Here is a 26,680-nt window from a genome sequence, read left to right on the forward strand (position 1 = left end):
TCAATATACAGAAATCAATTCCTTTTCTAAACGTTATGTATACACAAATATATACAACAGCATAAACAAATACCTCAGCATGACTATCAAAAGACGTCCATGATGTTTACTCAGAGAACCACAGAATATTATTGAAAGAAATTAAGAAAACCCAAACCAATGGAAGGATCTACTATAATCACTGGTTGGATGATTCAAAACTGTAAAGATGTCCAGTCTATCCTAGCTGATCTACAGATTCAATGCAATCCAAAATGAAATACCAGAAGAGTTTTTTTAATGGCTCCTGACAAGTTGATTAAAAAAATTCACATGTAAGTGCAAATGACCAAGCTCTTCCTAGTGAGAAAGAAGAGCTGACAGATTTACACTGCTGGAAGTCAGGGCTTATTATAAAGGTACAGCAATTACAGCAATGTAAAAATGGCACGTGATAGATAAAGAGGGAAATAGGACAGAACAGGGCATCCAGTCCCTTGATACACAGTCACAAAGATGCCTTTGCAACGCACTGGCACAGGTGGGCTTTCCAGGTAATGGTCCTGGAGAAACTGAATACACATACAGAGAAAGCAAATGAACCTTAACCCCTACCTCACACCATACACAAAAATAAATCACCAGTGGATCATAAACCTATACATGAGAAGTTAAAATAATAAAAATTTCTAGATGATAACAAAGAAGACCATGCCAGAGATATTTTAAACAGGCTCAGGAAGCTCTGACCATAAAGACAGATGGTCAATAGGCTTCATTAAAATGAAGAACTTTCGCCTATCAAAAGACTCATTAGGGGGGTGTAAAGTTGAACCACAGTGCTGGAGATAAAATCTGTGATACCCATATCTGATGAAAGGCTGCTCTTACAGGACTCCTAAAAATTAACTTAAAAAAAGAGAGACAGCTGAATAGAAAAATGAGCAAACACTTGAAACGGTCCTGCAGAAAAAAAAGTTTCCAAACACATTATATCGTTATTCACCAGGGAAATGCAAATTAAAAACACAATTCTATATCATTACAGACAACGGGGGTGGGAGGTGGAGTGGAAGGAATCTCTGCCAGGCAGGTGACCACGTGCAGTACCTAGAGAGACCACACCTGTGCACGGCCTATGACAGGAAAGACATATAAACGTAACATAAATGTGAGTATAAATATAAGTGTGCACACACACACACACACATCTGAAGAACTGTGTACACGTGTGCAGGAGAGAACTCACAAGAATGTTCACAGCGGCGCTGCCTGTGGTCGTCCCAAACCGAGAGGCACCCACGTCTCCGTGGACATTGAATGAATAAATGAGTTGTGTTATCTTCACACGGCAATAAAAAGGAACAGGATAACCACACGCAACAATTCGGATGAACCTCCCTGCAAAATGCTGAACTGGGGAGACTGGGGCGTTCCTTCTGTAAGATTCTAAAATAGGCAAAAGCAACGTGTGGTGTCAGAACTCTGAATAACAGTCACCTTCTGGGAAGCGGGTGGTGACGGACACGCAGCGGCCTGGAGATCGGCTCCTGGTGCCAACCCTGCTGGATCGCGACCTGGGCGCTGTGTCTCTGGGGACAAGCGTGGCGCTGCACGTGGAGCCCTGCCCACGTCCCTGCACGCACACTTCACTCAGAAAAGTCTATTTCTGTGTATTCAACACGACCCCGGACCTCAGTAATGACGACATTAAATACGCCACGGGAGCGGTTCTGAAGCTCAGTGACCCTGCGCTGTGGTCTGACGGCTGCAGGCGCGACGCTGCCTCGGCGTCGTGTGCTTCTCGTGCTGGGAGCTCTCATCTCTCCAAACCCTTTTCTCTCTTTTCTTCTTTTCTCTGCTCCTCCTCCCTCTCCCTCTCACCGTGTCTCTACACTGAGTGGGGCTGGGGTTTGCTGCTGCCCCCCAGGTGGGCACAGCCCCTCCAGGTCAGCAAGCTGTCCAAACGCGTCACGTTGCCGGGTCTCTCAGTGACATCTTCACCACACATTTAAAGTTTCATTTCCAGGTACAGGTCTAATGGATGATGGATGTAACCGAAAGTGTGTCTCCAGATGAGCCAGGCTGGGATCCGCCCCTGATGGTGGCGTGAATGGACTCCCGAAGGTGAACGGGGTGAAGGCGGTGGTGGACCGGGGCCCTGCGCTCACCCGCTCAGCAGCCTGGGACACACGGCACCTCCGAGGCCTCCTTCTCTAACTGGTAAAGCTGGGACGTGAGAGCACTTACCTGGTAGAGGTGTCGTAAGGACCAAATTAACAAGCCCCCATGAAAAGCATGGCACAGTGTGTTAGCAATTACTGCTGCTATTCCTGGGCCTGTGAGGACTGGGGCTGCCTCGTCAGTGCCTGGACCACAGGCCGCGCTCGAGGGTGCCAGCAACAGTGACCACCCGCGACTCCCACACAGAACTAGGCCCTGCGTTTGATACCCAAGTCTGCATGACCTTCGGGAAAGAAAGAGATGATGAAATGAGATGCTCCGTTTTTCCGCCGTAAAGTAAGAACCTAAGTGTCCATTGACAGATGAATGGATAAAGAAGATGTGGCACATATATACAATGGAATATTACTCAACCATAAAAAGAAACAAAATTGAGTTATTTGTAGTGAGGTGGATGGACCTAGAGTCTGTCATACAGAGTGAAGTAAGTCAGAAAGAGAAAAACAAATACAGTATGCTAACACATATATATGGAATCTAAAAAAAAAAAAAGCTTCTGATGAACCTAGGGGCAGGACAGGAATAAAGACACAGACGTAGAGAATGGACTTGAGGACACGGGGAGGGGGAAGGGTAAGCTGGGACGAAGTGAGAGAGTAGCATTGACATATATGTGCTACCAAATGTAGAATAGATAGCTAGTGGGAAGCAGCTGCATAGTACAGGGAGATCAGCTCGGTGCTTTGTGATCACCTAGAGGGGTGGGATAGGGAGGGTGGGAGGGAGACGCAAGAGGGAGGAGATATGGGGATATATGTATACATACAGCTGATTCACTTTGTTATACAGCAGAAACTAACACAACATTGTAAAGCAATTATACTCCAATAAAGATGTTAAAAAAAAAAAAGAACATGGTTGCTTGATGCTTTCTTAGCTTATGGGCTATATTTTGGAGAATAAATGTTCGATGACTGCAAAGAATTCTGTTTCCTGGGTGTAATCACCAGGACAATGGAGCGTGTTATTTTTTTTCCCCTCCCCCCTGGAGCATGTTATTTTTATAACATGGATTTTAGAATTAACTCAGTCTCTCAGCTCTCCAGGGAGGTGGCATTGGCAGATGGAAGTGGGAAGGGTGCCCGAGTTGAAGGCAGAGCCTGGGACTGTACTCCAGCCCTGGGCTCTGGGCACTTTTTCCTGGGATCATTACACACTGAACCAGCAGAATGACAGCCAATGCAGACACGTCCTTTTTCTAAGAAGTGTCACCTGCAGGTGAAGAATGATGTCCACGTAAAGAAGACTGTGATATGCATAAAACCATTTGAGATTCTCTTAATGGATCACGACCATATTTGCAATAATTCCAAAATGCTATTGCTGGCTAGTTAAGTATGTCATGAAGTACTAACCTGAGGGAAATTGCTGTGTCAAGAATATGGATTGCTCAATATAGGAGCTCTTTAAAAACAAACTGAAATTTTTCGAATTCAAGTTACCCTGTGCTGGCTTACCTCCCTAAATGTTTTCTTTCTTTTTTATATTTAACAATTTCAAGATTTAAAAATGTACAATAAAATACAGAAGATAGCAGAACAAATATTAATACAATACCAGTGTTTTTTTAAGAACTTTTTTTAATCATATAAAATATGATAGGTCTTCCCCACACTTTTCAAAGTGCAGTTCTGGATTAAAGGCATTGCCTCATTCTTTCTGAGAATTATCAACTACCTGACACAGCCGAGATGCCTGAAACTAGAGGAGCACCAGTTAACGTCTGCTGAGATCTCCGCTACCTGCTCCATCACCTCCACTCACTCATTTTTCTTCCAAGTATGGATCTCCTAATGTTCTAAAAACACTCCATTTGTTATATCACTGATTTTATATGAAGACTGGCCAGCATTTGAACTATATTTTAGCAAAGAGAAATAAGATATGTGGTGTGTGGGAGGAAAATAAAAGTGGAGTTGGTGTTGCCAAGAGAACCTCCAGATGGAGCCAGAGGCCGCGAGGAAGTGAGGCCACCACGTCTCAGGCGGACGGGATCTGAGCTCTGACCACTCACTGTCTTGACGAGGCGTCCAGAAGGTCTGCACAGTGTTCCAGAAACTCAGATACATATCAGATCCCACCCCCCGAAAAACTCGTGACAGCCTGTCCCTTAAGGACAATATTTCCTTTTGCATCAGAGCCAATCCTAACTCTTGCCAGACAACTTTAACAACCTGTGGCTTTTGCCTTTACAAGCCCCCGACTCCTTCTCTTCCCTGGAACCCTCTCAGTTTTACCTGAGTCTGTGCTTCTCGAATCGCAATTCCTGAGACCCCAAATAACGCTCTTTGTTCTCTACAGATTGTTTTTTGACAGGTGATCAAAACCCTGTTAAAATAAGCTGGATATCACCCATTTTACTTAAGGCTAGTGATGCTTAAGACAGGGATTTAGTCCTAAAAACTAGAACCTTTTCCCAGATAGAAGCATCTACCTCCCCCCTTGAACCCTGACCACCAGCTGCACAACGTCTGTCATTAGCTCCCAGAGACCTAGCGAGGGTCCAGGAGCAGGGGAAAAGCAGGAGTCATCCAGAGAGCACCTCCCACAAGCCATGTAGGCTCCATCAGCCTCCATGTAGACGCACAGAGAGGTTAAGCAATTTGTCCAAGGTCACACAGCTGCTAAGAGACTGACCCAGGATTTGAACCTGTCCTCATGCTCCTGAACACATGACAGTGTCTCTTAACAGAGCACCCACTGTGAGGCCCAGATGTGGGTGCTTCTGAGTGGGAGGGGAAGGCCAGGGTGCCTCTGTATTTTCAAAGCATTTGCATACTGCTGTTTAGTAAATAACAGTTGAACTGCATTCTTATCCATGGTCAGTATTGTCTCTTCATATGAGAAATGCAGAGTATTTAAATACAAACGTCAACATTAGCATCATATTTCATGCTGGCACTTTCCCAGGGAGTTTGGTTGGCTCGGCACAGAGCAGGGCCTGGAGCCAGCGGTTTCTGCCCTCCTCTGATGGGCCTAGATGGCTTAAATGGATGATTTCCTGTCTCTCGTTTTTGGCAGGATTGCTCATTTCTGCTACTTACCTGAAGAGGCAAAGAATTATGCTTCCGGTTGTAAGGGAAATCAGAGAGACACTGTAGCCCAGGGTGTAAATGGCCTTCACCAGAATATAAAACGTGATCTGAAAGAGAGGAAAATGCATCTGTAAGCTCCTGGTGGCCGGCACTGGACAACGGGCCGGGTTCCTGATCCCACCGTGCGTTCCCTCCAGGTCGGGCTGTGGGCGGCTGATGCTGGCACACACGAGGCAGCATTGTCTTGGAGTTCCACCTCCATCCTGAGCCAGAAATGCACTCTAAACACCCACCTGTTCCCTTATAATTCATTGTGAACAACCCGGGACGGTTTCCATAAAGCAAACCTGCCTGGAGGGAGCCGCCTGGACGTGGGGACCACATTCGGAGGAGGCCTCGAGGCGCCGCCCCGAAGCAGCAGCTTGGACGCGCTCAGCCCTCCGGGTGGGAGAGAGGAAAATCACCGAGCTCGTCTTAACCTCCGGCAGCGAGCAGCCCGCTGAGGCGGGCGCTGGCCCAGCCCTGCGGTCTTCCCCGAGGCCACCCTGCCAGCTCCCGCTAGAGCCAAGCGGGTCTGGACCAGGAAGACAGCGCCCCACATAGGGGCTGCCACCTCCCGCAGGGTGTGTTCTTGCTTCCCCAGTGAATTCCTGGAGTGATCTGGGCCTTAAGTCAGCGAAGACGGCGGAGCTAAGCGTGAAGAAACGGCAAATCCTGCCTCGAGTGACCCCGTCCGAGGCCTCGCAGGTCGGCGTGTGGGATTTGTCGCTTCGTGGCTTCCAGCCTGCGGGGGAGAAAGCAGAGGGCGAGCTGGGCTTCTGAACTGTCCTCGGAAACCCTGATTTTAGGTTCTGTCCCTCTCCTGTTCTCCTCCTGACGCAGGATTACAGGCAGGACTGGGGTGTTCGGAGCAGCTGCCACTGCGTCACCTGTGGCAATGGTTCAGGTTACACAGTTGGAAAATGAAATATTTCAAACCCACTGAAAGCACAGAAAACGACGTGATGACCACACACACACCTGCAGACGGACGCCAGAACCAAACCGGCAATTGAGTAAAACCACGGGGGCCCAGCGCCGACCCCGAGGCTTGACCCCGCCCCCCGTGTGCCTTTCACCTTCACGCGTGTGTCTGTGCTGCAGTCTTGACAGGGTTATTGGGTGGCTTCTTCTGCACACGCACCCCCACCCTCATCAGCTGCGCTGCGTGCTGTCCTGCGCCGTCTCACCCTGTTTTTTAGCTACCCGCCCTTTATTATTGCTTTAAACTGTCTTTGCTGGGTTTCCCCATGTTTACCTTTTTTTCTTACATTTTTCTTGCTTCTCAGTTCTTCCTTCTGGTGTCTTCTTTCCCCCGAAGCACACTCCTTAGCACGTTTAGTGGGGGTCTGCGGGTTGTGGACCCATTGGTTTTGTTTCTCTTTCAATTCTGAGCAGCAGCTCAGCGGGTGGGTTCTGAGTAAGGACGAGTCCCCCACGTGGGAGGCGGCTGCGTCCGTGGGTGGGCAATCTGTCTTTAAGATTCTCCGCAGTTTGGTATGTTCTAGTTTCATCACAGCTTCCTGGCTGTGGATTTCCTCTTATTCACGGTGCTTGGGGTGGTCGGGGTCTCCGTTTCTCCTGCTGAGGCTGTGACCAGATTGATGCTGGGCCTCCACCTGATGCCCAGAAGCTGCTCTATTTCCCACCCCCTCGTCCCTCTGCTGCATTCGGGCAGTTTCTTTGGATCTACCTTCCCTGTTCCAGAATTCTCTTTTCATCTGTATCTGATTCGCTGTTTGATGTATCTACTTGATTTTCATTTTTTAAAACTATAGTTGATTTACAATGTTGTGTTAGTTTCAGGTGTACAGCAAAGTGATTCAGTTATATATGTGTGTGTGTATATATATATACATATACACACACACACACATATATTTTCTTTTTCAGATTCTTTTCCATTATAGGTTATTATAAGATACTGAATATAGTTCCCTGTGCTATACAGTAGGATCTTGTTGGTTATCTATTTTACATATAGCAGTGTGCATATCTTAGTCCCAAACTCCTAATTTATCCCTCCCCCACTTTGCCCTTTGGTAACCATAAGTTTGTTTCCTATGTCTGCGAGTCTGTATCTGTTTTGTAAATAAGTTCATCTGTATCATATTTTAGATTCCACATATAAGAGATATCATACGATATCTGTCTTTCTCTATCTGACTTACTTCACTTAGTGTGATGATCTCTAGGTCCATCCATGTTGCTGCAAATGGCATTATTTCATTCTTTTCTATGGCCGAGTAGTATTTCATTGTATATACGTACCACATCTTCTTGATCCATTCATCTGTCGATGGACATTTAGGATGCTTCCATGTCCTGGCTATTGTAAACAGTGCTGCTATGAACATAGGGGTGCATGTATCTTTTCAAATTATAGTTTTCTTTGGATATATGTCCAGGAGTGGGACTGCTGGATTGTATGGTAATTCTATTTTTAGTTTTTTAAGGAACCTCCATACTGTTTTCCATAGTGGCTGTATCAATTTACATTCCCACCAACAGCATAGGAGGGTTCCCTTTTCTCCACACCTTCTCTAGCATTTATTATTTGTAGATTTTTTTTAATGATGACCATTCTGACCGGTGTGAGGTGATACCTCATTGTAGTTTTGATTTGCATTTCTTTGATAATTAGCAATGTTGAGCGTATTTTCATACGCTTATTGGCCATCTGTATGTCTTCTTTGGAGAAATGTCTATTTAGGTCTTCTGCCCGTTTTTTTTTTTAAATTAATTAATTAATTTATTTTTGGCTACGTTGGGTCTTCATTGCTGCGCGCGGGCTTCCTCTAGTTGTGGCGAGCAGGGGCTACTCTTCGTTGCGATGCACGGGCTTCTCATTGCGGTGGCTTCTCTTGTTGCAGAGCACGGGCTCTTGGCACACGGGCTTCAGTAGTTGTGGCATGGGGGCTCAGTAGTTGTGGCACGGGGGCTCAGTAGTTGTGGCTTGCGAACTCTAGAGCATAGGCTCAGTAGTTGTGGCACACGGGCTTAGTTACTCCGTGGCATGCGGGATCTTCCCGGACCAGGGCTCGAACCCATGTCCCCTGCATTGGCAGGTGGATTCTTAACCACTGCGCCACCAGGGAAGTCCCTGCCCATTTATTTGATTGGGTTGTTTGGGTTTTTTTTGTTGTTATTGAGTTGTATGAGCTGTTTGTATATTTTGGAAAGTAAGCCTTTGTTGGACGCTTTGTTTGCAAATATTTGCTCCTATTCCGTAGGTTGTCTCTTCGTTTTGTTTATGGTTTCCTTTGCTATGCAAAAGTTTATAAGCTTGATTAGGTCCCATTTGTTTATTTTTGCTTTTATTTCTACTGCCTTGCGAGACTGACCTAAGAAAACACTGATTTGATTTATGTGAGAAAATGTTTTGCCTATGTTCTCTTCTAGGAGGTTTATGGTGTCCTGTCTTATATTTAAGTCTTTAAGCCATTTTGAGTTTATTTTTATGTATGGTGTGAGGGAGTGTTCTAACTTCATTAATTTACATGCAGCTGTCCAGCTTTCCCAACACTACTTGCTGAAGAGACTGTCTTTTCTCCATTGTATATTCTTGCCTCCTTTGCCAAAGATTAATTGACCGTAGGTGTGTGTGTTTATTTTTGTGCTCTCTATTCTGTTTCATTGATCCATGTGTCTGTTTTTGTGCCAATACAATGCTGTTTTGATTACTGTAGCTTTGTAGTATCATCTGAAGTCTGGGAGGGTTATGCCTCCCCTTTGTTCTTTTCCCTCACGATTGCTTTGGCAATTCTGGGTCTTTTATGCTTCCATATAATTTTTAGGGTTACTTGTTCTAGTTCTGTGAAAAATGTCATGGGTAATTTGATAGGGATGGCATTAAATCTGTAGATTGCTTTGGGTAGTATGCCATTTTAACAATAATAATTCTTCCAATCCAAGAGTATGGGATAGCTTTCCATTTTGAAAATCATCTGTAATTTCCTTTATCAATGTTTTATAGTTTTCAGCATTTAAGTCTTTTAACTCCTTGGTCAGGCTTATTTCTCAGTGTTTTGTTCTTTTTGATGCAATTTTTAAAGGGATTTTTTTTTCTACTTTCCCTTTCTGATATTGCATTGTTACTGTAAAGAAATGCAACAGATTTCTGTATGTTTTAATTTTCTTTTTTTTTTTAAGGTCTATTTTTTCTCCCAGATCAGGTCCTTTTTAGAGTATCTCATTTTTGGTTATTTTCAATTTCTTCTTTTTTTAAAAAAACATTTAAAATAAATAAATTTATTTATTTTATTTATTTTTATTTTTGGCTGTGTTGGGTCTTCATTGCTGTGCACAGGTTTTCTCTAGTTGTGGCGAGCGGGGGCTACTCTTCGTTGTGGTGCGTGGGCTTTTCATTGCAGTGGCTTCTCTTGTTGTGGAGCACAGGCTCTAGGTGCGCAGGCTTCAGCAGTTGTGGCTCACAAGCTCAGTAGTTGTGGCTCATGGGCTCTAGAGCGCAGGCTCAGTAGTTGTGGCGCACGGGCTTAGTTGCTCCACAGCATGTGGAATCTTCCTGGACCAGGGCTTGAACCCGTGTCCCCTGCATTGGCAGGCGGATTCTTAACCACTGCGCCACCAGGGAAGCCCTAACAAAACATTTTAAACGCACTTATTTGTATTCTTTGCCTGATGAATCCATCGTCTCCAGTTTCGAGGATGTAATTTCACTGTTCGTCATCTGCTGACTGGTTCTTTGTGTAGTTTGTACATTTAGGTGTGAGCTCATCTTTGGGGTTGATCTACGGGAAATTGGGAGGCCTGGGCAAGGATTTCCTTCCAGGAGAACCCGTGTTTTCATCTGCCAGGCTCCCCGATGCTACCAGTGCAGGAATGCTCTACCTGGATGCCTCAGCTCAGAGTTTCCATAGTGGGCAGCATAGCAAGAAAACCCAACTTGGAGGAAGGCACACCTGTCGTGACAGATTCTCGGGAAAGCCTGGTAGATGGGAAGGAAGACACCCCAAAAGGGGAGCTGGCAGAGGAAACAAGTTAATCATGACCCAGGAAAAGCCTGCGCCCATTAGCAATGAACCAGGTGCAACTAAAATAATAAGATAGCATTTTTGTTTGTTTTATAAAATTGGTGATAACTGAAACAATATGAAACTGCTGGTGAAGGTATTAGCTAAATGGGCATCATATCTCTTCCTAGTGGAAACATGCATTGGCGCATTTTTTGGAAAGCCGTTTGACAGTATAATTAAAAACATTAAAAATATCCTTGTCTTACTTCACATCCTTTAACCAGGAATTTGAGATGCGTGCACAGGTTTGTTTACTGATTAAAATAACAATATATTAGAAAAAACCTAATTTGTGAACAATTGAGTAAATTCAGCATATTCATAAAATAGAATATCACACTGCCCTTAAAAATCTTGTTTTCGAAGGATACTGACTGATTTAAGAAAATGTTCACGATACATTTTATAAAACAAAACAAGCAGAGTGTACATTAAGTACAATGGTAATTTTGAAGTAAATACATAAAAACGGGGAAGAGACGGGGGTGGTGTACTGCTCACGTGTTCCTCTTGGAAGGTCCCCCCTTTCCTGTTCACACTAGTGCATGTATGATCAGAGGGGCAGAAACGGGAACCGGTTACGCACACACCACACGAGACCAGTGGCTGTTCACGGGTTTGTAACAGGGCCTTCAGTCTTCAGTTCCCAGTAAAATTACTATCAAGTCCCTAAGGGAGAAAATACCTATTTTCTTTATCACCTGTAACATCCATAATCTGCACCACAGACTTCACAAAACAGAACTAAAGGTGCAAACCCCTGGGGGAAACACAGTGATTCCAGGGCTCATTCTCCCCTCCTAACTTCTTTGAGATGAGAATGTGCTGCTCCCCTTCCGGGTGAGGGACTTATTTAAATGTTCCATTGTAATAATTTTTTGATACACAAAAGATTTATTCCAAATGTCTGGCTGAATTTAATATTCATTTTTGACCCTATCAGGATAATAGGATGACATCCTCCCAAAACTCGTTCTTATGAGCTTTATGAGTTTATAGAAGTCTTAGGAGTAGACATCTACAAGGACTTGTTTCCCTTAAGCCAACAAAGGGTGATCAAAGAACATGTAGGACACTCTGCAGTTTTTAACTCTTTTCTTTGTAAGTATTTTGGGCATCCACTATGCTTGAGGTCCATGAAAAGGAACCTGCCACCTCCTTCCTTATCCTGCATAAACATTCACTTTTGTATTTAAGGTTGTATTCTTTTTCTTACAGAAAGTCCTCATACTGTTTAAGCATGAGGCCCACAGGACGATTCCTGGGCGTGTGGCCTCACTTGGTGTGGAGAGCAGAGGAGAACCTGGGTGGGGGGCACTTGCTCCCGAAGGTGATTAAATGACAGGTGTCCACGAACACCGGTCCGCACTGGTGGGCCTGAGAATGTCGCCAGTGGGACGCCCGAGGGGCAGGTGGGGGACACATTTCCAGGGCTTCGGCATGAGCCCCCCCCAACACCGGATGCCCACATATCAGGATTCCTGCCACCGCGAGGTTATACCAGGGAAAATGCTCTCAAACAGTCACACGTTACAATCGCAAGTTGGAGACTGGATTTACTTGTAAAAAAGTACTTGAATATGTGTCGCCATCATCACATGATCAGGCAGCGAGGAAAACAGTTCAGGAATGCTCCCCTTTCTCAGCGCTTCTGAGGGGCCTGTGGTGGGCAAGCACAGGACCCGCCGCTCTGAGCCTTCCGTTGGGGGTCCTGCCTGGGAGGAGATGGCGGCCCTTCCCCACTGGCTGTCACGCAGGGCGGCTTCCTAGTCCCCAGCAAGTGTGTGGGACGGGGTGACGTGCAAGTCCTCTTCCGGCTCTAAGTTTCCATAATCATACATCGCCCTGGAGCTACACGGCATAGCCCTTCTCAAGGACCACTGCGGGCTGGCCAGTGTTTCCAAACACTGAGTCATAACTAGGCGACTGAGGCCTCTGTTTGCCTGGGCCAGGCCTGGTTTATGTCTGCTGTCCCGGAGCGACTATTAATAGCTCCCCTTTTTCTCTTGAGAGGCCAGGTTTGGCCGACCTTGTATACGATAACCCTATTTATAACCCAGTAGTGGGTCATGCAATCAATTTCCTAGGTAACAACCAACATTTAAAGAAGGTAGCATAGAAAATGTGGCTTTGTGAAATGTCTGTGTTGGGTCACAGTGTGAAATGCATTTCCAACTGTGGATTTTAATTAAAAAAAGTTGAAAGCCCCTTGGCTGGACCAGAGGCTCCTGATTCAGGAAACTCTCTTATTAGAACCTCGCCTGGCCTGTCGCCTCACGCTTCGGCTGAGGTGAAGCACCCTGCGTGTTCTCTTCTGAACCTGCTGATGCCACGTGCATCGCTGTCTGGGAAACAGTGGCTTCTGCCAGGCCTTTTAGTAACGATTAACCTTCGCACGAAGGGCCGAGGTCCCCCTTGAACAGAAGGCACAGCCCCTGTCTCCGGGGTATGGAGGTTTTGCTGGGCAAATAAGACCAACACAGACCCCGAAAAATGCTGACCCGTGTCTCTCACTCTGAACTCAGAGCGAGTGGCCGAGGCATGAGCAGGGGCCGGAGGGCAGGTGGTGGAGAGGGCAGGGGCACCTCGCAGCTGAAGGGCAGCACGGATGGGCGGGTGGCCCGGAGGAGATGTGCCAGGTGCTGGGGACCCGGGCGACGTCGCTGGCCGGTGCGGCAGGGTCGTCTGGGCTCCCGTGGAGACGTTAGTCACGGGTGATACTCACTCTGCTTCTCCCCGGCTCCCTGGTTTCCCCAGGGCAGCACCTCAGCTCTGATTCCTCGGCCAGGTCTTCGGGCTCCTCCGAGAAGGCGCTGCAGGGGCCCCCACACGCCACGTCCTGTGTGGCAGCAGGCAGAGGGCCGAGCGGGCAGAGCGCGCTGAGTAGAGTGGCCGGTCCGGGGCCTCTTCTCGTGGCGGCTTTGGAGCGGGGCTGCGGAAGGATCTCGGAGCCCGGGGACCGGCAGCCTTCGCCAGGGCCCAGGGACAGCCTCTGTCTCGGGCGCAAGGAGGTGCCCGTTCTCACCTTGAAAATGGAAGGCTGAGGCTTCTTTGTTTTAAAGCAAATGTGTTAGAGACCATCAGAAATGACAGCCTGTTTTCATGGGAATGTGGTCCGAAGCGCACGCAGGTCATCAAAGCTACTCCCATCTCAGATTCAGGGTGAGGGAGGCTCAGCGTCACGTTTGCAACAATGTTATGAGTTGAATTTTTCTGCCTGAAAGTCGTTGGCAAACATCTTTTAAGACCCACCTATTCTGCTTAGGAGACTGTAATGATAACCTAACAGCGCTGGGTGCTTTGCAATTTACAAAATATAACACAAAAGTTAATTCATTCACTTCTCCCAAAGGCCTGTGAAGAAGGAGACGGAGTATTTTTGCCACGTTCCCCTTACACAGATGGGGGACCTGAGTCCGGGGTGACAGGTCAGCTTAAGACCACGAGGCCACCAAGGCGCAGGGCTGAGAGTCCACCCGCACCCCAGTGTCCCCTCCCTCGGAGGGCGCCCTCCCTGGGGGACGTTACTTGTCTGTTTCAGCGTTCTTCCTTTAAGAGGAATTGGTCAGTTCTGCACGTAAGGAGCGTGGACGGCACCACTGCATCCTAACAATGAGTAGAACTCTGAAAGGACCGGAAAATCAACCATCTCCTTGGGTCCACGAGAGAAGGGAGGACACAGGACACACAGCTGCCCCAGGACAGTGGGGAGACAGGCGGCGGCAGCAGCTGGGGGTTCCCAGAGCAGAGTCATGAGACTGACGGTTAAGCTGCAGGAATGAAGACAGTGGTGTGGCCGAAAGGACAGACAAGCACGTCAACGAACAGAAGAGAGTAAAGAAACAGACCCGTGTAAATAGTCACTGCTCTTTGACAAAAAAGCAAAGGTAACGCAATGGGGCAAAGACAGTCTTTTCAACACATGTTGCTGGAACAACTGGACATCCACATGCAAAAAATCAACCTAGACACAGACCTTACACTTTTACAAAAAATAACTCAAAATGGGTCATAGACCTAAATGTAAATTGCAAAACTATGAAACTCCTAGAAGATAACATAGGAGAAAACCTAGATGACCTTGAGTTGATGATGCTTTTTAAAATACAACACCAAAGGCACCACTATTCGTGAAAGAAATCATTGATAAGACGGACTTCAATAAAATTAAAAAATTCTGCCCTGCGAAAGAAATTCAGAGGATGAGAAGACAAGTCACAGACTGGGAGAAAATATCTGCAAAAGGTACATCTGATAAGGATTGTTATTCAAAACATACAAAGAACTCTTAATGTTCAACAATAAGAAAACAAACAACCCAACTAAAAATGGGCCACAAGCCTTAACAGGCACCTCGCCACAGAACAGACCGGATGGCAAACGGGCAAATGAAAAGATGCTCCACCCCGAAGCACAGACCGTGTATCATCCAGCTGCACGAACGCAACCAAGAGTAAAATCCACAGCCAACAGGAGCCTGGGGACTCTCTGGGGCTCGAGGTTAAATTCTGTTCACTGATGAGACCGTGGATTAGTTCCCCTCAACCATAAAAGGATGATTGAAAACAGCGCATTACCTCATGGGCTTGTCGGGGGATTAAATGAGATAATCCATGTAAAGAGCTTGTAAACACTCTTAGTAAATGCCCCTAAGTGGTTTGATTTCACAATGAAAACCATTTTTATGACGAAAGAGATCTTCAAGGTTATTAAGTCCAACGACCCGAGTCCTCCTGAGTCAAGCCTCCTTTGTACACAGTCTGCTTCGCAGAGGACCTGGAGCCCCCCACCCCTACACTCGGCGTGGTACCCGCTGCCCGCGCGGCCCTGACCAGCGCTGTGGGGGAGGGGGAGGGGACGGGCAGACGGAAGGACAGGCGGACGGGCAGAGCTCCTGCTGACGGCGGTTCCCCCTTCAGTCTGTGGGTGGTCAGAGGCACTGCAGGAGCCCAAAGGGGAGACGCAAGCACGCCGGCTTCGCGCTGGGCCTCCTCCAGCCTCGCTGGGGCCCTCAGGGCCGTCTGAGGATGCGGACTGACCCCAGGGGGCCGCTGGGCTCTCAGGTCAGAGGGCGCTGGACAGCGCTGCCCCGGGCGGAAGCGACCAGGCGCCCGTCACAGCCAGCCTGGGTGACACACAGGTGACATCGCTCTCCTTGTCGCCGAGATCACCTCTCTGCTGAGGACGAGCGGTGATGTCGGGAAGGTGAATGATGTTTCGTGGGGCGGCAGGAGAGGGGGGCGTCCAGATGGTCACCATGACTGATGCCCACTCGCCACAGGGCTGACTTCCCATGGACGCTGCACTGCTGTGTAGCTGGGAGCAGGGGACCTGGCAGCTCGGCCGGGAGCCCAGCGGTGACATCTAGAGGAGGTGGCGCTGGGGGTGCACGTCTGTGTCGCCAGGACTGTGTGACTGGCTGGCAAAGAGTCCCTATTTTCAGTCACTACGGGGAACACTCCTTTGTTGGTGTGAACGTGTTAGAGGAAAATGGATTTTCTTTTAAAAACCCAAATACGTTTCTGAGGCAAAGAAACATACATAGACATTCTGGAGCAGTTTCTCCCACTGAGACCTATTTACGGCACAGAGTTTATGACAAAGAAAAGGCAACCGACAGACGGATCGGGAGCCTTTGCTTTGCTACCAAGCGTCCTCACCTTTGGCAGATAACCCGCATGTGATTCTGGAAACATCAGACAAACCCCTCAGAGAGCCTGTGAGGTCTGTGAGGTCGAGGCCGGTGTTCTTCAAACACAACACTCACGTGAAAGACAGAGAAAGGCCGAGGGGTGGGAAGAGGCTGGGTCACGTGCGCCAGGGCCGCCTCTGCTGGGAGACGTGCCCCGAGAACCGTCCTGGGACCGAGCCAGCGGGTTAGATGACGCCGTGTAAAACTCGGCATCTCCCAGGTCTGGCGCCGGTGCTGAGGGTACAGCACAGCACACCCTCCTTTAGGAAAGACAGCCTCGCGGCTCACGAGCCGAGGGGGTGCATGTGTGCAGCCCAGGCGCCGCGTCCGCCTTCACGCCCGCCGCACACCTGCGCACAGATCGCGGAGGCCGCAGGGCGTCCCTGGCCGGTCAGCTCCCCTGCACCATCCCGGCAACTAAATCGCCTCAAAGCAGGTTTCAGGAAACGCACGACAGAGGGAAGTTTCCTCGCTGTCCTGTCAGGGTCCCTGGTGGGAAGCAAATGTCACTGAGAAATGATTTGTCCAACAGCATAAACTTAAGTGTTTTGGGGGGACCTAAAGTTTGATTTTATTTGAATACAAGAGTAAAGTATTTGCTGATTTTTGAGAAAGTAGAAAATATAGCCAAACTGTTAAAGGGAACCCGCAGTAACGAGGCCACTGTTGGTCCTTCATCAGCACATTTCCTGGCTTGTGGCCTCTCCAGGCCCATGTCCAGCCGCTCGAATTCCCCACATCACACCCATGAGACAGGTGATGTCAACTTGACAATTGGTAGGTGAACCTTTCCAAAACTCTGTCTTCTTTTTTCTAGGTCTTTAACAGAGATTGCGAGTACCCAGTAAAACAAATATTGCTAATTTCCATATTTTCTTCAATTATCTCTTAGGACCACAAACTTTTAGTCCTGAACTTGTACGTCACATGGAGAAACTGACCGGATTGTCCAGCGAATGTCCTGGTTGCCCCCAACCTGCCCCAGAAACGGTGCCTTCCCTCCCTCCCCACCGCGAGGGCCTGGCTGGGACGGCCGGTGCGCCCAGCTTCGCCGACTGCCAGCTGCCTGGGCCCCAAATGTCTGCTTCCCCCAGGCAAGGCTGTCATGTACAAGCCCAATGAAGAGGGGGACATCAGGGAGATCGGACCCTCCCTCAGAGACCTGTTCCTGGCTGAGACCGGCCTGGGGCCCCCAGCCCTCTGCCGGGGCCCCAGCCCCGAGTCCTGCCTGATGCCCCAGCCCTGTGGACACAGCTGGTCCCCATGGTTGTCTTACAGAAACGGCCTGGTGTCCGCAGTGGGGTGGGCTCGTGGCTCGGCCCCCTCACCCCTGCAAGGCTGGGGCTGCCTGCCTCGCAGGCACCCCGCGTCTCCTTCCCTGAAGACGGGTTGTTTCTCTGTATTTCCCTGGACACCTGTATTGCTTCCTACGCGCTCCTGAGCTTTTCTCTATTATTCCCCCCTAATTTCTGTACCCTCATCTCCTTTCTTGTAGGAGAACCTCCCGGAGCCAGGCACCCACCCTGTTTCTGTAGATTTCCTGGCTAACCTCCTCTGCCTCACCCTGTTTCTCCTTTGGCCTTGGAAAGACTCACTCCTTTATCGGGCAAGTGTTAAGCATCACGCTTACAGGTTCAGGTGAAACTGGCTAGTAATCGTGTCTGTCTTGTGAACCTTCGGATCACGCTCCTGCCGGCGGTCAGATCTCTGCCTGGACCGTCAGCGGGCGGCGTGGTGTGTAGCGCTGGTGACGGCTGCCGCCCAGCCCCGCTGGCACCGCTTCCCCGTCCTGACCCCCCAGGTCCCGCCCTGCCTGCCTCGCTGTCGCTGACCCAACCCGCCCCTGTTCAGTCACCATGGGGAGCACTCCTTTGTTGGCGGGGACGGGTCAGAGGAAAACGGATTTTCCCCATCGTTTGATGAGCGGTCCAGGAGGGAGCGTGGCCCTCACGTGCCCCTGAAAACCACGGCGCAGCTCCTTCCCGCCCTTTGATGCAAAATGAAGCGAAGCCACCGCCCTGGGTGCTTGTCCGGAAGCGGAATGCAATCGGCCACTGTAGCGGAAGTGAGTGTGAGGCCCTCCTGCACCCCCAGGTGCTCCACTCCTGGTCCAGTCCTGGCTTCCACCTCCCACAGGCTGCTCAGCATGTCCCTGCCCATCGTCCTCTGACACGGGGACATCGGGGGTCCTGCAGGGCCTGGGAGTGAGAGGTCGAGGGCGCCTGACATGGAAGGACTGAGCACGCCAGGGATGGGGACCCTTGGGGAGGTGACATTAGCGGTCAGTGGGAAAGAGTTACTGCAATGGTCTGAAAGCTGAGAAGAGACTGCAAAAATATTTTTAGGAATATGGCATAACATGGAAGAAATGTGTTCACTCGAAGCATGGGAAGGTTGAAATGCCACACAGTTCTCTTGGCTAAATTTAGCAGAAGTGCTCTGTATTTAAGAACTATAGTAGCAGATATATAATGCAGGAGACGTACGGGCTGCTTTGCCTGGTGTGTCCGCCCAGCACAGGGTGCCGCGTGCCACTGACGCTGCTGTCCTTCGGCGGGGCGGCGGGGCGGCGGGGCGGCAGGCCGGGCGCAGAATCCTATGTGGCGACTGAGTCGCAGGTGGTGGCCACGGAGGGGGGACAGCCCTGGGGTCCTTCCAGATTCATCTCCCAATAAAGGGAAAAGGAGACCACCCTGGGCCCACGAGACTTGTCATTTCCGGCACTTTTCGTGTTTTGCCAACTCTCAGCATCCCTGGGAGATCAGAGAGGCGGGAACACTGGGCAGCGGGTGGGACACTGAGGCAGGGAGGCTGGCCAGGAAGTGCTCTGACCAGAAGCCTCCAGACAGCCATCGGCGGAGGAAGGAAGTCAGGACACCAGGGTCCACCCGACGGGCTGCAGCACGAGCCACCGGGTCAGGAGCGCCCCCGGGTCTGGGGCATGATGGGTCAGGGGGCCTGGGGGGGGGGCAGGTGACCAGGCAGACGACACCAGGTGGAACGACCGCCCGCCTGAGGCTGAGACCTTGATGCCAGGACAACCTCCTTGGCTCGGGAGACCCGTAGGCTCCCACGGTAAGGGTGGGGGCAGTGAGAGGGGCTCGTGGTCTCCGGCTGGCCTGCTCTCCCCGCAGGCTTCAGCAGGCTGGGACAAGGGAAAAGGGGGAGGGGAGCTGCCGGTGTGGCCCCCGTGGGCCTGGGGTTGGCAGGGGGGTCCTGAAAGCCTCTTAATGGGATTAAACCCTTTATCCAAGGATTGAAAGAAGAAAGGCCTAAGACGAAGATGCGCACACCTGAGGCAGGTTTTGCTGGGAGAGGGACACAGACTGGGGAGGCCCTGCTTTACGGAAAGTGGGATGCGGTGACGGGGCGTCCCGAGCCGAGCCTGGCTGGCCTCAGGGTTTCACTGCACCAGGACACGCAGGCCCCGGCCACCGCCACCCCGCCACGACTCCGCGGGCTTCCCTGGTCCAAACGAGCAGAGCTTCGCAATCACGGCTCCCACGTCGTCCAAGGGGTCCTCTGGGGTCTTCAAACTCTTTTTTCCTTCACGGGACTGCCATTCCCGACTGCTTTGTCTCTCAATTCCCTCACTGTATGTGGCTTTTGTGGAAGCTAATTTTTTCCCTTGAATTTAATTAATTTTGAAACCAACAAAGGTTGCACACACGGCACCCAGGGCAGAGTTTGGCTGCACGAGCACAGGAAATCCAATTAAAATCGTAAAACTGGGAAGAAAGAGAGTGGCTGATGAGATGAAGAGTGGCGTGGAAGCAGGAGTCCCCGTGGATCGAGGGGCCGCCCCCTCCCTCCACCCGGGGAAGGCCCGTCCCGGCCTCGCTCTGGGCAGCTCAGCGTGCTGCGGTTTTCATCTTCCAAGCGACTCCTTAAACGACCGAGAATTCGAAGTGTGAGAGCAGTGGAAGCTGCAATCAGGAAGAAAATTATTCATTTTGGTCTTGTGCCATTATTTTCTTCGCCTTCGCACATTAAAATATTTTGAGTTTCTAATCCACTAGCAGGGAATATGCATTCATGATAACTGCAGAATCTCTGAAATGTTTGAGAACAAAAATAGCTCTTTGCACCGGACAGAAAAGCATTAGGAAATCACAGGTGCTCTGTCCTCATGGGCTCCGAGCTGACATGGTTCCCACGACGATGTCCTTTACAACCACCTTGGGCTCTCTGTGACCCGAGGACAGAGTCGGAACGTCGCGGTTCCCGGGAAATGTTTACTTGTGGAACAAGCACAGGCTCTGAATAAATGCTGCTGGCGAGGCCTCAGGACGCTGTGTTCTTCGCCCTGACGTGTGTCCTGAGGCCTCGGAGGTACGAATGCTGGGCTGGCTGCCGAGGTGGAAGGGAGATGTGGGTGATGGAAGGCGGCTGCCAGGACCCCAACCCACCCACCCCTACAGAAGTCTGGACACTCTCCAGCCACTGCCCCCGTCCCGCAGGGCCACCTGGGAGGCAGGCGGGATGTGACAGGGTCCCGGCCATCGTGGGGCTGTCATCACCCCTGGTCAGAGTTCAGGGTCTTCAGAACGGGGCCTGGGACGCTTTTCTCTATGGAAACAGCCCTGAAACTGGGGTTAAATTCTACACGATTTAAGGTCTTATTCTTAGACACCAATAAGACGGCTTCCTGGTTTGGACTGAACAGCAGTTTCCTATGAGTCTGGAACCTGAGATCCCCTCACTGTTCCATGAAAACGTGCTCGAACCCTGATTCCACGAGTGGCCTCTGACCCGGCTGTGCACCCGGCCACCGGCAAGCGCGTGGGCAGTGGCATTTACGCCCATCCTCCAGGGAGCGGGGAGGGGAACGGCAGACGGCGGAGGAGGCTAAACGCTGCCCGAGCCTTGGGCCCAGCGTTGGGGGGGCTTCACCATTTGTGCTGCTGTCATGGGGGCCACGTGAGACCTGCCTCTTGGCCACGCCCATGGGGAAAGGCTGGGCCTTCTCCGTGGGATCCTGTAGAACAAAAGGGATTCGTGCAGAATGCCCCAGGGGCACAAGTCCGCGGGGGGGGGGGGGGGGGAGGGACAATGGCTGGGAAGGGTCAGCACAGCCCTGGCCTGGCTGCCCGCCCAGGTGTGTCCCAGGCCCATTGCTGCTGCTTCCACCTGTGTAGGGAGAGCGGGGGGCCTGGGAGCAGCCCCTGAGGAGGGGGTCAAAGGGGCTGGCTCTAGTCAGAATGGTGGGGCCCTTGGCCACGTCACATCATTTCTCTAAACCTCAGTTTCTCCATCTGTAAAGTGGGTTGTCACCCAGACTAAATGAGATGAAGGGTGGGCAAATGGGGGGGCATCGGTCAACAAGAACAAACCTGCAGTGATAAGATGAATAGGTTCTGTGTCTCACCAAAAGCAAAGGGAGGGGCCTGCCTGGTGGCGCAGTGGTTAAGGATCCGCCTGCCAAATGCAGGGGACACGGGTTCAATCCCCAGGAAGATCCCACATGCCGCGGAGCAACTTAGCCTGTGCGCCACAACTACTGAAGACCTCGCACCTAGAGCCTGTGCTCCGCAACAAGAGAAGCCACCGCAATGAGAAGCCTGTGCACCGCAACGAAGAGTAGCCCCCGCTCGCCGCAACTAGAGGAAGCCCGCGTGCAGCAACGAAGACCCAACACAGCCAAAAATAAATAAATAAATAAATAAAATTTATATATTAAAAAAAAAAAAGCAAAGGGAATCTGTGAGGCGATGGACTGGGGAATCATCTCATATTGTATACATGTGAGAACATCACATCGTGTACGTTAAATATATACCACGTCCATCAGTAAGAAGCACATGACGCAGGGCTCAGAGCCGCACCACCACGGTTACCCTCACTGACCACCGGTCACAGGTCACTTGTCATCCAGTTAGAGGGATACCGGCTAAAATACAAGGAACTTCCTTTCCTAGGGTTTACTAATTTGGTAGGAAAAGAATCGGCTTTAAATTGTAACTCTTAGTGAGGAGAGCAAAGAAAGCCCCTCGTTACCCAGGAAAAGTGATGGGACAGCCGCATCCCTGAGGGCCTCACCTGGGGGCAGGACCCAGGGACAGCGGAGGTGAGGTGGCATGGGCGGGGGGCAGGAGGCGGGTCTCGGTGGCACAGACACGGTCTGCCCGCACCACGTGGGCTCAGGCGTGGGGGGCAGGAGGCGGGCCTCGGCGGCACAGACACGGTCTGCCCACACCGCGTGGGCTCAGGCGTGGGGGGCAGGAGGCGGGCCTCGGCGGCACAGACACGGTCTGCCCACACCGCGTGGGCTCAGGCGTGGGGGGCAGGAGGCGGGCCTCGGCGGCACAGACACGGTCTGCCCGCACCGCGTGGGCTCAGGCGTGGGCGGCAGGCACTCCCCAGGGCCTCACACCCGTCGTCAGGGAGCAGGTCTGAAACAGCCCGGCTCCCGGCTCCCAAGGCCCTAACCTGTCCACACGGGGTCACAGGGCGAGCGATGGGTTTCAAGGGGAGACACTGACCTGGCTTTCTGGTGGCAAACAAAACAGACCCCACCACGGGCACGGCCGGGTGCGGGAGATCGCCGCTGAAAGGACCGCGTTCCCGGAGAAAGGCTCCCCTCACTACGCCTGCCCCTCGCCGAGTCCCCACCACGGCCCGACAGAGGCACCAGCGGCCAGCCGAGCCTGCGCAGCCCACACCAGCGACACGGGCTCTAAGTCTGCAGAGATGCTCCAAGTTTGGTTCCCTCCCCGCTGCCGGCTCAGAGCTAAGAAAACAACTGCATGGCTTCTCGACCGCCCACGGGTGGCAACACCTTAAAGGGAACAAAGAAACCCTCATGGCAGAAGGGACACTGGCTAAGCTCAGTTCGGCAGGTAGAGCCACTCTCGGCGTCACCTTCCAGATACACCATAGCAGGTGGAGAAAACCAGCCTTTCCCAGCTCCAAGATTACGGAACCAGCGCCTAATTCCAAAGGCCGGGCGGCTGAACTGAAACCAGGGACCTGGCGGGATTCGGCCAGAAGCGGAAGAACACCCGAGTGAGGCTTGGAGCAGCAAATGGTCGCGGTTTACCAGGCACCTCGGAAAAACGACCAGGAAGGGAGGCCCACGCAGCCCTTACCTGGCTCTCATCCTCGGGGTCACTGTAGCCGCACGCGTCCATGAAGTCCGGGAACGTCTCTGACCACCCGGCACTGGTGCAGTTCTTGCTTATGTTTCCTGGAAGGTAAAGGCCAGGTGTCTGATCTGCGCGTCAGGACTGGCCCGGGTGGCCAGGGCCCCGCCTGCACCTGCGCCGGCTTGAGGGGCTCCCTCTCCCTCGGGGCCGGCGAGGGGCCCGGGCCTGAACCCGGGGCCGCTGCTGCTCAGGGTGCGTCCCCCTCCTTGGCCTCCTCACCCACGAAGCCCGGGCAGCGGCCCCTGCAGCCCCGGGGCCTCGGCGGCTGGAGGGAGTGGATTCTGCGCCAAAGCACGGGCGCGGGGTCGGGGGCGGTTACGACGGGATAGAGGTGCCGGTGTGTGTGCTCTCTTCACTACGGAGCGGGCCGGACGCGGACAGGCTGTTCTGTCCAATGAGAGGCATCGTAGGCAGGCCCTGGCCGCTCTGCCCGGCGCTGCCCTGCGCTTTCCCGCTCCCCTGGGCCAGTCCTCACCTCGCCGCCCCGAGGCACATTGACCAGAGCAGCCAGGACAGGCACCACTGGTCACCGTGGTTGCAGGAAAGACCGTGGACGTCAGATTTGCATGGCGTGAGATAAAGGCAGCTTTGACTTTACAACCCCACTGTTTGCTCCTAAGAACCTAACTTGCACGTCAGACTCAGCAATGCAGGGTCCCCTGCACAGGAAGAGGCGTCTTTAGCAGATGACGCACAGGGTGGTGAGGGGAAGGGGACGGACCTGCTGGGTGGGCTTCGGGAGCTCGGACCCAGGCTGGCGCGGCGACTTTGGCCCTGTCTCTGCTTCCTGCTGCGACCACAGGCCCAGGGCTTTCGGAATAGCAAACGTTTCCTCACACCATCTCTTTTTATTTGCACACTTGGTGGCATCACTGTTCCCATTTTATAGATGGAAAAGTGAGGCTCTGAGGGTCAGTAACAACTGAGTTTTGTGATTAAAAATCCCTCATTTCTTCTACTCCAGGGCAGCCCACCTGTTCACCTGCTCTGACTGATGAATCAGGTGGGATGAAGAGCACAGTGGGTCCACACTGGGGAGGAGGTAAGCATAAGCCACTCTGCTCCCCGTGGGGAGAGAGGCCGGGGGAGTCCAGACCCCAATCCACTGGAGAGGAAGTGGGTTGGGTCGGTTTCAGCAAAGCCCCTGGAAAACATCACCTGGGCTCGCCCGGCCCAGCCTCACTCCAACACCGCCATCCCCTGGGTCCTCTGATTCCAGACCCGAAACCTCCTGCTCCAGCTCCCGGGGGGCCTGAGGGCAGCTCGGGCGCAGGGACTGCAGTGCTGTGGGCAAGACAGAGCCCTGAAAGGGGCGAGGTTGCTGAGGTCTGGCTCCCCTGCCCCACCTCACAGACGGGAGACTGAGGCCCACAGAAGAGAATGACCTGCCCGTCAGAGTCGGGGACAGTGGTGTCGGCAGCGTAGGGCCCACCGGCTCCTCCCGGCTCCTCCGTATTTAACTCATGCAATCCTGACAGCTACGAGAGGAGGCCCTTTGATGATCCCATTTTATAGATGAGAAACCTGAGGCTTAAAGAAGCTGGGTCACCCGCCCAAAGCTACACAGATTACAAGCGAGGTGCCCGTTTCAGACCTGGGCAGTCAGCTCCTCACCTGCACAGCACACCTGCTACCTACCTGCTCTCGGGACCTGTACCCTAAGCTCTGTGCAAAGGCAAGGAGTGGGTGCTGAGCTGGCCATTCCTCACTTATTATATGGCAAACACTAAAGAAGACATTTAAATAAACCTCATCCTATGAAGTCGAGATTCGCCCACAGGGTTGTCATCTTGCCTGGCTTCACACTCCTCAGTGAAACCTTAGGCAAAAGTGGAAGGTGGGCTTCCAGGAAATGCCTGAGACGGTAAAGTGAAGAGAGGGGCTGGGGAGGTTAGACGGGGGTCATGGAGGTGAGAGGGGTCAGGGAGGTGATGGAGGGGTCAGGGAGGTGAGATGAGAGAGGGGTCAGGGAGGTGAGAGAGGGGTCAGGGAGGTGAGAGAGGGGTCAGGGAGGTGAGATGAGAGAGGGGTCAGGGAGGTGAGAGAGGGGTCAGGGAGGTGAGATGAGAGAGGGGTCAGGGAGGTGATGGAGGGGTCAGGGAGGTGAGATGAGAGAGGGGCAGGGACGTGAGGGACGGGTCATGGAGGTGAGAGAGGGGTCGGGGGAGAGAGATGGGCAAAGGGGTGAGAGCGGGGCCAAGGAGCTCAGGGAGAAGGGTGTGGGAGGTGAGGGAGAGGGGTCGGGGGTGAGGGAAGGATCTGGGGGATGAGGGAGAGGGCAGGGAAGTGAGGGGAGGCATGGAGGTGAGAGAGGGACCTGAGAACAAAAGCGGGGCACAGCTTAGGACCCAGAAGTCTGGTCACCTGTTGTGAGGACCTGCGCAATCTCCATGCCTCTCCCCACCGTGGCCCCAGTTTAGCTGCAGTGTTGGGGCCTCAGCACGGCGGTGTCGGTAGCCCCACCCCAGCTCCCTAAAGCTGACTGCACACTCCTGTCCTCGGTCCCTAAGTGCATGTTTGAGTGTGACTGTCCTGAAAAGGCCACAGTCACACGTCTGGCCCTGAGCACGGCCACCTGGGCTCAGACCCTGCCAGCAGGGTCCTGGCTTGGGCCGAGGCAGGGGTGAGGGGAGGCTCCAGGTTGCGGCCGGTCCACCGGATGTGCTCCCATCGCGGGCCGTTTCAGGCTCCGAGTCAGGGGCGGGCCAGGACCCTCGCAGCCCTCTGGGGACTGGCCAGGTGGCTTCTGGAGAGGAGGGGGGGCAGAACTCAGAACTGGGCTGCCTGGCCGAGGGCACGGGCTCCTGGCCGTGTCGCTGTTGGACGCAGAGCATAGGCGCCTTCTCCCCAGCTGAGAGAACACTAATACTTGAAGGCATCCATGATGCCCTAAGGTTCCAATTTGTCAGAATAAATCTCCGAGTCCTGGAACCTGGCCCTCCTCCACCTGATGGTTTGATACTGTCCCTTGCAAAGACCTGCTCTCGGAACTCTGCCCAGCCCCCCGGCTCTCCCCTCCCACAGAGGTAGAGTCTCCCACCTGCCTGTTCACATCCCCTGTCCTAGCCCAGCTCAGGGGGACCTCACGTGGGCCCCAGGGCTCACCCGCATGGGGACAGCAGAGCAACGTACTGGTTGCCATGACAACATGCACCGATGTGTGGAGAGACCCCCAATTTCCCACCTACAACTTTTTATAAAAAACAGGTCTATTTCTCGAACATCTGGGTTTCCAGGGCCTGTGTGCAGAGCAAGCCCCGGAAGGAGGGCGTGGCCCATCCCGGTCAGCACCTTCTGAGGCTGGAAGCTCCGCCACGGCAGGTGTTCAGGTGACAGGGGGGCTGGGTCAAGGGCGGGGCTGAGAACCCAGAGAGTCGGTCCAGGAAAGGAGATGATTCCCGTGAAGGAGAAAGTGCGTTCCCGGCGGGAAGGGACACCCTGGAGGACGCTCTCTGAGGGTTACGGGTGCCCACGTGCGGCAGGTGTTTCTATTCTCTCCCTGCCTGGTGC

The 26,680-nt window shown here is 52.2% G+C and overlaps 1 protein-coding gene across 1 annotated transcript in view; it reads right to left on the reverse strand.

Moving 5' to 3' along the window:
- Positions 1-26,680, reverse strand: part of VIPR2 (vasoactive intestinal peptide receptor 2) — a 78,675-nt gene that overhangs the window by 18,031 nt on the left and 33,964 nt on the right. The window contains exons 4-5 of the mRNA XM_082473377.1: positions 23,114-23,211; positions 5,268-5,365 (exon numbers count right to left, since the gene is read on the reverse strand). Coding sequence (XP_082329503.1) covers positions 5,268-5,365; positions 23,114-23,211 — 196 coding nt within the window. The remainder of the gene's footprint in view (positions 1-5,267; positions 5,366-23,113; positions 23,212-26,680) is intronic.

Source organism: Balaenoptera physalus, assembly GCF_965194825.1.
Source record: "Balaenoptera physalus genome assembly, chromosome: 8".
NCBI lineage: Eukaryota > Metazoa > Chordata > Mammalia > Artiodactyla > Balaenopteridae > Balaenoptera > Balaenoptera physalus.